General features: G+C 32.3%; 1 protein-coding gene across 2 annotated transcripts in view; it reads left to right on the top strand.

The window, feature by feature from the left end:
- The window catches only part of LOC106883643 (uncharacterized), a 307,035-nt gene that overhangs the window by 217,877 nt on the left and 72,830 nt on the right, over positions 1-16,328 (top strand). Inside the window, exons 9-11 of one of the 2 annotated variants that reach the window (XM_089357700.1) lie at positions 390-539; positions 6,964-7,083; positions 12,398-12,442. In XM_089357700.1, the coding sequence (XP_089213826.1) occupies positions 390-539; positions 6,964-7,083; positions 12,398-12,442 (315 nt within the window). Of the gene's footprint in view, positions 1-389; positions 570-6,963; positions 7,084-12,397; positions 12,443-16,328 lie in introns of both variants that reach the window. The other variant, XM_089357701.1, reaches the window with a different exon arrangement.

The raw sequence follows: 16,328 nt of genomic DNA, 5'->3' as shown, positions 1-16,328 counted from the left end.
CCATATCATAGAACTGATGCTGGCCTAATAAACAGAAAGAATAATTTGGGTTACTTTCAATTCATATCTAATAACTTGTCGATCTTTCTACATAAATACGGTATCAAAAAATCATCAATTTCAGTCCTCATTATGCATCACTCATTACTCACTTAACTGTCTTGTTTCAATAACCTCTTTTTTTTCAATTCCTTAACGATTCTCATCATAGCCTCCCCCTTCTCCTCTTCCGTTTTTGTTTTTTTACAGCAATTTTCTTTCTTTTTTTTTTTCTTTTTTTCTAGTTGGATAGCAAAATCTCGCCCCACTTCCGCTACTTCCTTCCCTATTTTGTTTGTGATTTAAATCCGCGCACTAATCCGGGACCCTACCCCATCATATTGTTTCAGACACCACCAAGCTCCCCAAGTTCACTTGGTTCACGGAAATCCAGTATGTGTAGCAACAGTAGCATAAACAGCTCATCTGACTCTTCTGCCAAATCCTACTCCCCAACACACCATCACTACCGGTTCCGTAGTCCCTCGCAGGTCAGCAGTGTAAGTTTATGCTCCAAGCAATCTGTACAGGTAAAATATGTCTGGTTTAACACCTTGTATTTGTTTTGTTTTGTTTTTTTTTTCTTTCCTTGTCACAGCCAAAATCCATTCCAGGTAAAAACTTTTTTTTTTTTTCCATATTAATGACTTTCTATATAGTTAGCATGATTGCTCTCTTCCTAAGCTTGGATCCTTTGTCTTTTTGTATATAGCCTTTTCCCTTAACCTTTAACCCACCCCTATGTTACTTCCTCCCTACCCTTTAGCTTGCAACTTATATTTACTATAACTATGGTGCTGAAATAGTCTTTCATCAAACACTTACGCACATTTTTTTAAAAAATTTTCTCTCTGTTCTATTTTAAACAAATAGTTTTATCCTTATTCATTTTATTACTTTCTCCACGTTGTTTAATCAAAACATTTGATAGAAATAAGCATTGTTATCAAACATTTTGTTTGATGTAAATGAGCATCGTTATCAAGCATTTTGTTTGATGTAAATAAGTACTGTTATCAAATATATGTACATAAGCATTTGTTTGATATAAATAAGCATTATTATCAAACATCTGTTTGCTATACATAAACATAGCTGTCATAACATGCTACTTCTTCAGATCTTTTCATAAACACCAGCTAAGGAAAACAGAGGGCTTGTGATTATTTTTGGATTTTTAAAATCAATATAATTGAACTTAAGGATTATTTTAAAGACATATTGATTTTAAAAATAAACAATAGTAATTATAAGAAAAGGAATTAAAGAATTAAACTAAATAATCTTTGTTAGAAATTGTGATCAATTCCAGTTATGATAATAAAAGTTTTGGGCCTTAAATTTTGTTTCACTCCCATCATTATTTTGCAAGTTCACAAATAATCATCTTCATTGTCCATCATCATCATCATCATAATGTCCAGGTTCTTTTTTTTTCTTTTTTCCCCATGCTGGCATAGTCAGACAAATCCCACATTTCATTATCTGTTACAGTTCTTCGTCACTTCACACATTACAACAGAAAAAACAAACGTTGGTCAACTGTGTTAATTGTGTATGTTTGTGATTACTTTTGATGTTGTTTCTACAGATGGATGCATTTCATTATGCCACTGGTGTTAGAGATGTTTTCTCCAACAAGATTTCTTACAAAGAGTTCTTCTCCATTTTATAAGTAGTAGCAGTAGTAGTCATAGCATTAAAAATAGTTTTGCATACTTACAAACTTGTTCATAAGGTTATTGTTGTTATATGTTATCACTTCCTCCAATTGTATAGGCAACCAAATATTCAACAGACTTTCTGATGTTTCACAAAATAAATGAATTATGAATAAAAAAATTGTTCATTCAAAGACGTTCTTGTGGTATTAGAAGATTATAACTGAGTTAATCTTTAATCTTCACACATTTTTTTAATTTTTTTGCACTGGGGCAAAGGGAGTGAGAGTAGTTTATCTTTTTTTTATAACAATACCTCACTGATATAGATACTGGAGGTTAGATAAAATATTTCATAAAATTGAGAAAATATATATATATAAATAAATAGATTTAACCCTTTAGCATTTGTCAAAAGTGATGTTTATTTATTCACATTTTTAAAAATTAATCCTGTATTATCTTGTAGCTTTGAGAGTTTGAGGATGTGATTGTTTATTTTTAGATTAACATTGTAGGGTAGGAGTGAGAGGCTGGATTTGGCCAACTGCAACATGAAGCAGGTAGAATATTTGGGCTGGATATGGCCAAATTAAATGCTAAAGGGTTAAATACATTTTGTATGATCTTTGAAATGTATATTATTTACTGCTGATGGAACATTTATCGTATCATCTGTGTTTCCTTTCATTTTTCCTTTGTTGCTTAATTCTTGCAAATACGCACCATTTTTCTGTCTCTTCTGGGATTCTATCCTTCACGCTCAACTCGTTTACACAAGGGAAAATGTAACCAAGTACTTGCCATGTTGCAGTGCATATCCAATAATAATGGTTTATTTTACACAAAAGTGATGATGATGATGATGATGGTGGTGGTAGTGGTGAGGAAGATGTTTCGAAAGCAAATCCTTCCGGCAATGACACATAGCCAATGTACTATGTTGGGCCATTTTGCACACACTGATCCTTTTTTTACCTTCTTTAAGATAAATGACATTAAGCAGTTTATGCTTACTTCAAGAATCCAAATAAAAGTTTCTCTCTCTCTCTCTCTCTCTCTCTCTCTCTCTCTCTCTACACACACACACATATATATATATATATATATATATATATATATATCACTTTCTCTCTCTCTGGCCACTTCAAACTCTATATAGATAGATGTATGTATATGTGTGTATATATATATATATATATATATATATATATATATATATATATTGTATATAAAAAATGGAAAACTAGAAGTTACATATATATGTGTGAGCGAATATATGTGTGTCTATAAAGAAGAAAACTAGCAATTACATGCACACACATATATGTGGAAATCGTAGCATTTTTCTGGTAGTAAATTTAGGATGTAAGAAACTGTCAATATATGTCTGGTAATTTTTTCACTTATGTATATAAGCACATTGACAACAATCATGTGCATGCACATGTATTTATGACAAAAGAGAAAAAGAATACACCCTGTTCTTCCAAAATATGTCATGTTGAATACATGTTATACTCGACATCTGAGAAATGCAGCTATTAATTTAAGAAGAATTATATCTTATTTGTCATTCTAGCATTTTTTATTTTTCTCCCCCACATACTACTAACTTACAACTGCTAATTTATTATATCTGTCTTTCTTTTTTGCCTTCTGTTCTATATTGTGGCTGACACCCTTCGTATGTCAGTAAGTTTTCTGTAAATGGTGCAGCCAGTCAGCCACTTGGTTTCAATTCCCAGTTGCAATCTGCTTTCTTTTATGTCAATGAGGCATGAGCATCTCAAAACTGCCAGTTATAAATCTGGCTTCATTCCCATGCAAATATATATAGATATATTTCTTTGCAACCTGCAATACACTTGAACATGCCTTGGCAATTGCTTGTCTTCTAAAATACCAAGCATTCCCTGATCCCTTGAGAAATGCTGGTGTAGTTATTCTGAGATGATTTTCCTTAAGATTTACCCTCTTCAGTTTTTAAGTATTCATTCTTATTCTTTTTTCTGATAATCCAAACCAATGAACAGGAACTGGAATAAACTTTTTTTTTCCTCGTTCCTAAATTCATGCCAGTAATAGGCATCTTGTGTCAAAAGTTGGCGAGATATCCTTACTTCCTGTTATCTGTATATATATACATACATACATACATACATATATATATTTCTCTCCATATCAGTATGTATGTGTGTGTGTATATATGTATATATATATATCTTGTCCAACCCATGCTAGCATGGAAAGCGGACGTTAAACGATATATATATATATACATACACACACACACACACCTCTATTTATCTATATCTTTCTCCCTTTTTATCTATCTTTATCTACCTATATATATATATATATATATATATATATATATATATATGCTTCTATTTTTTCATTTTAAGTTACCTGATGGCTTCATACTTTCTTTGCCAATCTTTGCACACACACACACACACAGCAATATCTTGGAAAATAAACTGTGGTTTCTCTATTTAAAACATGAACTTCACTAGTGAAATTTGAGAGAAAATATATTCCATTACTCTGAATACAAAATATTGTGATAATTTACTTTTAAAGTCAGTTATAGAATAAATTGCAAATTTTAATTTCCTTCCAATCCATTTTAGATTTTTTTTTTCCTTTTCTTTTTTAATTAGTGATGCTGTTTTGAAACAGAAACTGATATTCTGTTATAAATGGTTATATCTACAATTTGTATAAGCTTTTCAGAACTTATTTCACACATTTTTAATTAAATTTCATTAGATGCTAAGCTAACTATTATTGATATTTTTCTATATGATAGATCTAATTAAAGAATTGAAATATTAATCTTGTTTACACAAGATTTGCAAAGTAGCACAACCAAAATTTTCCTCAAAACAAATGAAGAAATGCTAATCATTTGTAAAGGACTATTCCATTTTCTTTTTTTTTTCTTTTTTTTTTCTTCTTAACACCTTTAGTGTGAAATAGCTTAAATGTAGTTAATCTAGAGACTTAATTAAAATTGTTTTTTGAAAATCTGTCATCAGAACAAATATATTTTCTGTATGTGTACACACACACACACACACACACATGTATATATATATATATATATATATATATATATATATATATATATATTATAAAATCTGGTAATTAGTCATATATTAATTAATATCGATTAATTATCAGTAGGCCAGCACATCTAAAGAATCAAAGAGATTCAGAAATATTATCTGCAATCTCAGGGGATTAAGGTACATTTTAAAAAATAACGTCGACCACTAACGTGGACAATTAATGCATTAGAAATAGATCACATCTTGTGTCTATTAAAACCTAAATTGTTCTCAACATGAAATATAGCAGCATGGTCGACGTTATATATATATATATATATATATATATATATATATATATATATATATATATATATATATATATATATGAGGGTGGAAAGCGGTTTATATTTTGCTTCCGTTATGCCAAAACTTGCTGATTGTTCTTAAAGGATTGTTCTTCATTAGAATTTGATATCTAAAAACTTCTAAATTCTAATAAGTTACAAAATCAAAAGATTTGAGGTTTGTTTTTGATTTATATTCCCTACAAATAAACTGAGAATGAAGTGAGTTTTTGAGGAGTTTTTTCTTTCTTTCTTTTTTCTTTTTAAGAATTTGTCTTAAAATAATTTTCTAGGAAAATTTTGAAGATGGAAAGTTAAAATTACCATTATTTGTTTGAAAAAAATTTTTTTTTTTTTGTCTCTTTCAGATTTTTGAAAAGTTATATTCTAAAATGACCTAAGTTCTTGAGAGTACTTCATCTTATCAGCTTACCATAATCTTAGAAATTTGAATTCTATCAGTTAATTATTTCTGCTCTGAGTAGAAAATATTGTGATAGATATTCTTCAAATCTGTCATAATGTTTTTGTCTGCCATGTTACACCTTCTTCTGACTCCATTTTTTAGTTCCATCTTTTCTCTAAAATTTCAAAATTGTCCTTGTCTGGCAAGTGATTTGATCTTGAGACTGTTTTGAAACCTAAGCAATAACAGCATGAATGACTTATTTTAGCCATTGAAAAAAACACAAACACTATTAACTTTGCTTATTTATTATTCAGTGCAAAAATTTCCATCACACAGACTGTGACCTGGTCACTGACACAGTTCCTAAAAAATGTTGACTTTGATTAATCACTTTTGACACCAAAATAATAATTAAGTGATGTTCAGGTTTTGTGTGCTTTTCAATGGTTATTAATCTGTCTTCCACAGTTATTGCTTCCCTAAAATTATTTTCCATATAAATGTTTCTTATATTTTCTTTTGAGAGACTTGGTGACATGCGATCTAGCTAATGAATAATTTAGTTGAATAAGATAGTTGAATACAAAATTACAACAATTTTAAATTTGGGGGAGGTTAAATCTTGTCCCTTTTTTTTTTTTCTTTTAAAGAAAATATTTATTTTTATAAACCTAGGATGAATTTTCATATCATTTATCCTAATCCTTCATTTGTAACTGTAACATTAGCATGCTTCTAATAATTTAATTCAGAACCATGCTTCTTTACTAACATAACTCCTTAAATGCTAACCTAACTAATGCAACATTGTTCTGAATCTTTCATTGATGAGTTACTTAATTAATCTTTTTATTTTTTTTTTGTGTGTGTGTGTTATATAAAAATTTTAGTTAATTATTGCATGCATTTTTTCCCCTTTTTTTTTCTTTTCTTTTTTTCTTTTCTTTTTTTTTTTTTTGATTTTAATAAATCATTTTTAACTTTAAACACGTCTTTGAATTTTACTTTTCCCTCTAATCCAACCCCCATCTTTCATTCTTTTATTAATTTGTTAAATGAGTTACTCCTTAATGCTCATCATTTTTCTCAATATCATTTTTTTTTTCGTCCCTCCATTTACTTAACATGCCATTATAGCTTAGTTCCAAAGAATACTGCATCTTTCCACCACAGAGCAGTTGTGGAATCATCACGCACACCTATTTCTTCTGAACGATGCTGTACCTAAGCATTTCTTCTCATGCTATTGCTACCATCACCAGAATGAGAACCTCTGAGATCATTAGCTTTCATCCTGCACTCTGCCCCACCAACATTTTTTTTCCTTCCCCTCTCATTGCCTTCAGTTTTTTTCTTTTCTTTTTTTTTTCTGTGGGTGGTCTTTCTTTCTTTCTTTCATTCATTCATTTTTTTTTTAGCATGTCCATTATGTTTTTTTTTATTACACACAGCAGCTTCCTCTGCCTGGCTCTGTCCGTCTAACAAGCGTTTCATCCCAAGACTCCGGCTTCACTTCACAGGATGCCCTGTTTTTGAGATCAACTACTCCACCATTCCTCCACCTGAGACAGGTATGGAGATTCCACTGTTGAAAGCACGTCAGTACTCACTGCCACACTGACCGATCTCCCAGTTAGCTGCTGTGCAGTTGGGAGTACACAGTCACGCATGGCTCTTCTGTTCCTCTCTATCTCACTCACTCTTTCTTTCTCTTTCTCTCTTTCTCCCTCTGTTCCTTTACCTCTCTCTCTCTCTTTCTCTCTCTCTCTCTCTCTCTCTCTCTCTCTCTCTCTCTGTCTACCTACCTATATATATTTCTCTCTTACTCCATCTCATTCTTTCACTATTTTCTCATGAACAGTTCTATCTACTTACTCCCTTACATCATACATACTCTCTCTCTCTCTCTCTCTCTGTCTCCCTCTCTCTCTCTCCCTCTTTCTCTCTCTCTCTCTCTCCCTCTCTCTCTCTCTCTCTCTCTCTCTCTCTCTCTCTCTCTCTCTCTCTCTCTCTCTATGTATGTGTCTATCTATCTATCTATCTATCTATCTGTCTGTCTATCTATCTATCTATCTCTCCATATTACTGTATGACTGAGAGCATGCATCTCTGTATATTCCTGGGTGGATGTGTGCATGCTTTCAAAGAGTTTTTCATTTTGTTTTTGTTTTTTTCACTGCAATCATTACACATGCATATATGTGTGTATGTTTGTGCGTGTGTGATAGTATATGAGTATGAATCTGATTTAACATATGCAGTTTTCCTACAATGCATCCAAGGTGTTTTGCATGGTCTCTAGTTAACATTGTCTAAAACATACATTTTGAATAACTCTTTATTATTGTTATTTATTTTCCTACTCCTGTTTAATTAATTTCATTTTTCATTGTTTATTTTTATTATTATTTGTTGTTTTATTTGTTATTTACTTGTTTACCCCTATATTTCATTTACTCATTATCATCATTACATTACACCAATTTTTTTTTTTTTTTACAGAATTAGGGTGTCACATTAAATGCCTTCTTTAGTGTTTGGTTTTGTCCATCCACTTCTCCACTCCAAAATCGAGTCTCACTAGCCCCCTACTTATTCCTTCTTTATCTTTCATCATTCTAAGGCTAGCACAAGATATATACTGGGAGGTGGAGGTGTCAATTCATTTCACTGTACTCTTTTTTATTTTTCTCTTTACAAAGCTATGGCTCAAGACCGACATAATAAAGGATCTTATCTAAGCATACCTTCAATTGCTTTAGGAATTACTTGTCTTAAGAAGAGTAAATGGTATCCTTATTGAAATCTGAAATACTCAAATAGTTTCAGAATTAAAGATTGGTAGATGACTCCAATGCTTAGAAGAGAAAGGGAGAAAATAGAAATTGCAATTTTGAATTTGCTTTGCAATAATTTCGGTCAGAAACCTTGTGTTAAAACTAATATTGTTATATTTAGGAAGAGTAGTAATTGATAAAATCTAAAAACATAATCACTGGTTGTTGTTAGTCTATATTTCACTTTTTTTTTTACTATTGTGAAAACATGCAAATTTTTTTCTCTTTTTTTTATACTTAAAACTTGGAACCAAACATTTAGAAAACAAAATGTACAATCATTAAGAAAGCTATAGATTGGTATAATGAAAAATATTTGGGGTGAGGGGTGTTTTGGAAAAGAAAGAGAAGGGAAATATAGACAAACGGCTAGTGAATGTGTTTATAGGCCTTATCAATCAAGACTCCTCCCGAATATAACAACACTGAAATTTCAAATTCAAATTTCATTTTAATATAGTTCATGCAAGAAAGGTTCTGCATTTGCTTAATGTCTGACAGACCCTGTAGTAGTAAGGGATGATATCTTTTGTTGATCTGTAGTTGTTTATATAAGACATAGTAATGAAGGATCATTTTTCTTTTCGGAATATCATAAAAGGTCTTCTCTTGTTAACTGTTTCATAAACCCTTGAGTTTCTTATATGATATTAAATTGTTTTGCAGATCATACATATATATACAGGATGCGGTGAATAAACTGTCATCTAAATTATGCAAAAATGAAAATAACACTAGCATCTCATTTTAACAGATATATTTACCAAAATTACATAAAAATATCTTGAAATACTAAAGAGTAAATTTATTCAATAAAATCACCATTTACTTCAACCATGGCCTCCAGACAACTTTAGAATCTCCTGCAACTTTTCTGGATGGTCTCCTTGTTTAAGTTGGTGAATGCTGCCATAATCCTTGCCTTCAATTCATCTTTGGTGTTACAAAGAGTTTTGTTGGTCTCTCGCTTAACTGTGCCCCACACATAATAATCAAGGGGGTTGCAGTCAGGGGAGTTAAGTGGCCAGATGTTAGTGTTGATATGGTTGCAGAAATTGTCTGACAGCCATGACTGGGTTCTCCTGCTTGTGTGGCATGGTGCAGAGTCCTCTTGCCAGACATAGGGTCTTCCAGCATCCACCTTCTTGACCCAGGGCAGCCCTACCTCCTTCAGGCACTTGATGTAGGCCTCCATGTTGAGTCTGAGGCCATGTGGGACGATGACTGTAGGCATAATGTCGCCATCACTAGTGATCACTGCAAACACCATGATGTTGACTGGATATTTGATTTTTATCACTCTCGGTACATGTCCTCAGATTGACACCCAAACACTCTGAAATATTCATATTGGAGCTTCCAGCATGAATGTCAAGCAGTACAGCATGCCATTTCCAAATTTCTGTCAGAGTGAATTATGTCATGGTGCTGTTCTTCTCACAGATGGTGCCCAACCAGCCCTACTATACTGTGTAGTTGACAAAATCACAAACAAACAATACACATGTGCAAAATTAAAAATATAAAATGCTGTCAATTTACCCATTACACCCTGTATATGTATGTATGTATGTATATATTATTGTAGTCAAGTAAAATCATATTTAGCATAGTAAAACAGTGAAGGATATGTTTGCTGACATACAAACAGCTTGGTCAAGCTTGAATTAAATAATCAAAGTTGCATGAAGCAGCAATTGAATAAAAAATATATCCATGAAATGTCATATTTATCTAATTCTAGTTAGACCAAGTTCTACAAACACCAACAAAATGCTTAACAGCATTTCTTCCAGCTCTTCACATTCTGAGTTCCATTGCTGCCAAGGTCAACTTTGCTTTTCATCCTTTTGGGGTTGATGAGATAAAAGTAGCAATTGAACAGTAGAGTCAATGTAATCAACTCACCCCCTCCCTCAAAATTGCAAACCTTGAAACTATAATAGAAAGGATTATTATTATTAGTATTATTATTACTTAGTATTATTTTGTTACTCAAGACAGAAGTGTATAAGACTTTAAATCTAAGCTAAACATTTAAATAAAAACCAAATAAATGAAAGCTAGCTGAAGTTCATTCTAACCTATACTGGCTTAGAATCTTTTGCGTTTTTTTATTTTTTTTATTTAATTATTTTAATTATTGTTATGAACGCTGCAGTATATTTTTGTTGTTATTGTTGGTCTGTTGAGTAAAACACCTGTTTTATTTTAGATGTCACAGTGAGATGGTGGGAGGATGGGGTTCATTTGTAAATGTTCTGATAATGCTTAGCCAAATGCTTTCTATTTTTTTTTTTATTTTGCCTGTTTTTTTTTGTTGTTATCTGCTTTAACAACAACTTTCAAATGATAGAACATTACATTTACACATGCACACACACATATATGAGCTTATATATATATATATATATATATATATGTATATCCTCATCCATTTTACATTTGTTTTTCATGCTAGTTTGTCTTGTGGCTTGGGATGGGTTATTACAGTTCATGTGAATTCTTATTTGAAGTTACTGCCCTTCTACAGAGGAAACCTGCAATATGGTTCAGCTTAATCAACATCTCATTCTTGTTCTGTCTTTAGCTTGGCTTCAATAGCTGAACACTCTTCTTATTGCTAGCTGCTTTACAATGTGTGCTGCCCACATGCAACATGCTAGTGGTACTAGAGAGGTTGTTTCATGTAAGCATGAAGAGTGACCTCTATTCTGAATTAGTTTTATTTGTATGTGATAGACTGCACTTCTTGGTGTTCATATGGTCCTACATACACTGTACCTAATATATATATATATATATATATATATATATATATATATATATATATATGAAAACTGGCACTCCATCAGTTACAAGGACAAATGTTCCAGTTAAGTGGCTGAGCACTCCACAGGTATGCATTCCCTTAATGTAATTCTTGGAGATTCAGCTTGACACAAAGTGTAACAAGGCCAGCTCTTTGAAATACAGGTATTACTCAATTTTTGCCCACTGATTGGAGTGGAGTGGAGTGGAGCAGTGTTAAATAAAGTGTCTTGCTCAAGGTCACAAAGCACCGCTAAGTATTGAACTCAGGACTTTACAAGCCTGAGCTGAATACCTGAACCTCTTAGCCACACACCTTAACTATATAAAGGTAAGATGGTCATGATAGAAACTGTTTCCATCATAGGTTTGCTCAGTCAGAGCTGGTTTATGACTAAATAACTGTTTGCCAGTGATCCTAGATACACTGTTGCAAAAAGACAAAAATACAAAATCAGTGTGATGCTCACAGCTGGAATCCATTTTTCATTATGGATTTTGCTAGATCAGAGCTGAACTGTAGAAAGTAGTATCCCAAGGTTTTCTGCAATTTTATGCTGTGTCCACCTTCAGAATGACCCACAATACAGCCTCTTTGAAATTCAGACAGTTCCAAGGCTTCTCTTGTACATGACATAATTAAACAGTCACATGTAGAACCTGAAACGTAGAAATGTCAATTAATAACGAACATAAAGCTTTACAAGTTAGAATAAACATAAAATGATGTTTAAGGGGTGTCTATTTACTTCTGTCGTGTGTGATTTAAATAGAAAAAGGTTAACTGTGATTTCAAAGATTTGGCTTGCCCACCTTTGTCTGACAAAGGCAAGCAAGTCCAAACTTGAAAAAATATGATAAATATGGTACTCTATTAAAAAGTATTGAGTAATATTTCAGTTTAATGTTAAATTGTTTTTGCATATAACTTGACATAAAAACAAACACAATATATATATATATACACACACCTGCATATAGTAGAAGCTGCTTATTATAATCATAAATAGTGTTATCAAATGGTTATTATCTAAGTTAGTGAGTCCCAAACACACTCGGGAGTATTGTCATATCCTCTGTTTTATGTTATCAGCTGGCTTGTTGTTATCTAAAAGGATTCTTCCCCAAAGCGATCGCAATGAACAGATTCCATTATATGTGCATGCACATGATATTGTTTTCATTTCTAGATTCATATTCTCTAAACCTAGCTTGTTAAATTTTCTTCAAATTTAAGGAGAAAACAGAGGACATTTCTGAGGAGAACCTTACTGCTGAACAAGTAAGCACTGTAAACCATTTTGCTGATTGCAAATAGCCTCTGGTCAGCAGCTCTTCACCATTCCCAACTATGCATGCTGATGCATTGCAGACTCATACTTTATCCTGATTCGAAACTGCCTGCAAAGCAGAACTCTGTGCTCTGTTCTACTCTTAATAGATAGTCTCACCTAAACAAGCCTATGATACAAGAAAGATTCCCTTTCCACTAGTTAAAGAATTTCAGTAGTAATTGTATATGTCATTATTTCTACCACACTTGTCTCACTAACAATAACAAAGCATGAATTCCATTTACATCTTTACTAACAGTTAACAATAATTATATATACATAGTCAGAATTCATTTTTTTTAACAGTTGAATTCAAAGTAGAAAAGCTATGAATAATAGTATGGCATGGCTGTGTGGTAAGAAGCTTGTTTCCCAACCACATGGCTTTGGGTTCAGTCTCACTGTGTGGAACCTTAGTCAACTGTCTTCTACTATAGTCTCAGGTTGACCAAAGCCTTGTGACTGGATTTGATAGTTGAAGACTGAAAGAAGCCCATCATGTGTGTGTTTGTTTGTGTCTGTATTTGTCTCCACCTCCGCTTGACAACTGATAACTTAGAATCTTGGCAAAGGAATATGTATCAAATTGAACAATAATAAGTACTGGGGTCAATTCGTTTTACTAAAACTTCAAGATGGTGCCCCAGCATAGCTGTAGTCTAATGACTGGAACGAGTAAAAGAATAAAATAAAAGAAATGTATATATTGGGTTAACAAAAAAGAAAAGAAAGAACCTTTGACCATTTTCTATCGAAATGGTTTTTTAACCTAATATTTACATGCTATTATTTATAGCTTTTGTACTTAGAATTCAGTTGTTAAAAACAAATTATTTCATGTTCACTCAAAGTTCCTAAATTCTTATAACATTTCACACACACACACACACACACACACACACACACATACACACATATATATAAAATATAAATTTGTTAAACCAAAACCTGATAGCCTACTTGAGGAAAGCATTTTTATTTTTACTTATTTATTTATTTATTGAACTATTACTTGACATTTTGATGTTAAGCAATAAAATAACCCCTCTTTATTCTTATGTATCATCAATATCTCTTGCTGCAGCTTCAGATATTATCATAAATTACCTATACATTCACCTGCTTGGTTTCCTCTCTTGCTTTTATTTCATTTATTTACAGGAAGTTAGTCAGTTCTAGAGATTTGAATAACTTTCTTTCTGAACTCCCTTCTCTAATATTAACCACAAAAGACTATAATGTTTGTGTGATAACTTTATTTCATTTGACCATTTTGGTTAACTAGAGAGGAGTTAAGCTTATTTATCTAAGCCAATTTTTTTCATGAACTACCAGGTCCATTGCACCTGATGTTGAACTCTAATTTCTGTAGATAAGACAAATCTCTCCAAGACAACATTTTAGTCCATTCCATATCAATTACAAAGCTTTTAAATTGTGACTTTTTTTACACCAGTAGCTACGCATATCCATCACATGTCCATGATGCTTTGATGAGAGACTTGAAAACAAGTCACATATGGTATCCATGGCACAACATATTTTCCTATCTTCATTGGTCAACATAAACTATATAATCTGCTTTATCTGATAATCCAACAATCCTAATTCCTCACTTATAATTAAGTGTTCACTGTTATTAAAAATAATTTCTTTCACTGTGGTCTTCATTGAGGATAAGATAAACTAATCTCTGACCTTTTTTTTTTAATCCTCTTTGGTCGCTTGTTAATTAGATTAAATGTTATTGCTGTTGTCCCTCTTGCTGAAGTCAGCAGGTGGGGGGATTAACAGCTTTTCCAGAAAGAGTCTTTTGAATCTTATTATATTTCTTCAGTCATTGAACATGTCTTTGAATGCAGCTTGTAATTCTGTCTCAGGCTTCAATATTGATATTAGAATATATTCGAAAGTAATTTCAACTTGAAAATTCATTTCAAAATTGTCCATGTTTAGAACGTTGTGCTCATAATCATGAGGGAATGAGTTTGATTCCTGGACTGGACTGTGTGCTGTGTTCTTGAGCAAGACACTTTATTTTACATTGCTCTAATTCACTCAGCTGTAGAAATGAGTTGTGGCGTCACTGGTGCCAAGCTGTATCAGCCTTTGCCTTTCTCTTGAATAACATCAATGGCATGGAGAGGAGAGGCTGGCATACATGGATGACTACTGGTCTTCCATAAACAACCTTGCCCAGACTTGTACCTCGAAGGGGAACTTTCTAAGTGCAATCCGATGGTCATTCATGACTAAAGGGGGTCTTCTCTCTCTCTCTCTCTCTCTCTCTCCGAAGCAGTTCAATCAAAAAGAGAAATTATTAACAAGGACATTTAATAAGCAACTTTTCAGCATTTAACATAGTCTTTTCACTTTACTTGGGATATCCAAGTCTAGTTTTATATTCTCCTTGATTGTTTTGGTCTAATTATCAGTCCCACAGATAGCTATATCTTCTAAAACTAAAGATTGACTAGTTTCTATGTCAGGTGAACCTTTTCATAGTTATGTCAAAACTAACATGATAAAACTTACCAGCATCACTTTATTAACTGCATGTATGAATTCCATTTAGCTGGGGAAATGAACTTGATATAGCCTAAGTAGATTATACAGTGACCTAACACTCACAGACAAGGAAAATGTATTTAATTCTAAGCATTCACAGAAAATACCTGTAAAAACTGACAACAAATGAAAGCTCACATGTTGGTTGGAATACAGCATGCTTTTTATTTATTTCATATATTAATCTAAGGAATTTTAAGAGATTACTAGTGATTTATCTTGGCAAGAATAATTTCATTTGAAAGCAAAGACAGAAAAATACTGTAGGGTAGGCTGAAAGCTATCTTGTAAAAACCACAAAAAAAAAAAAGCTTGAAGCATTAGGTATTTTTTCAGTCGCTTTTGATGTTTTTTCAGTCTCTGTAAAAAAATCCTAGTGGTCCAAGCTATTTTTTTCTTTATTTTCTTTATCTTATATGAAAAGATAAATAAAATATATCATGTGTTATTGAAGAAACAAGTATGTATTCATTTTTGTGTGCTCATAGTGTACTAGTTTAGCATAATTTCCTCTCATTGTTGTAATATAGTGCATACAGTTCCTATCTAACCTCCTTATCCCCTTCATTGTGCTGCATGTCCTCAATACAGACATTTTTTTTTCATTCATCCATCTTTTTCTTAAAAGCCTTTATCAATGGCAGTGTTGTATAGCTTTATTCTTCAAGCTATTTTAGAAGGGAGAGAAAAAAAACACTTTGGGTCCAAAAGCTGTTTTTTAAAGAAGAATTACATTTATACAGAACAGTTAAAGAGATTTTCATCAACTAATGGCTGTGTTTTACAACTTTATTCTTCAAGCTATTAAGAAGCAAGTGGGCGGGATTAACCCATTTTGGGTCCAAAAGCACTCTTTGAGAAGAATTTAAAAACTTACACAGAGCAATAAAGGAAATTTTGGTCATATCTGTTTCAGGAATCCATCCTTCGGAAATTGATTCTCTCTTGGATTTTAACTCTGAGCCTAATTCAAATAATTCTTCCAATTAATTTCCATGTCTATTTTCAAAAAGGAATTACGCAATGAAAGCCAGTAAAATGGTCTTCCTTAGCAGAAGTCAGATGAATTAAATACTCTCGATTTTTCTTCTAAAGATTTCTTCTTTTCAGCATATGTTTCTTTCAAGGTTTTCATATCTTGTATTACATTTTAGTGTTGTAATTAGTCCACTTGTTGATATTTGTTCTGTCTGTGACTCCCACCACTTCCTTTACTCATCATTGTCTCTCTATTGGTTCAAAAAAAAAAAATACACTCATCCTATC

Source organism: Octopus bimaculoides, chromosome 9 (genome assembly GCF_046866305.1).
Source record: "Octopus bimaculoides isolate indiv1 chromosome 9, ASM4686630v1, whole genome shotgun sequence".
NCBI classification, from domain to species: Eukaryota; Metazoa; Mollusca; class Cephalopoda; order Octopoda; family Octopodidae; genus Octopus; species Octopus bimaculoides.
The sequence above is the reverse complement of the archived record's forward strand: the minus strand, read 5'-3'. Positions and strand labels throughout refer to the sequence as shown.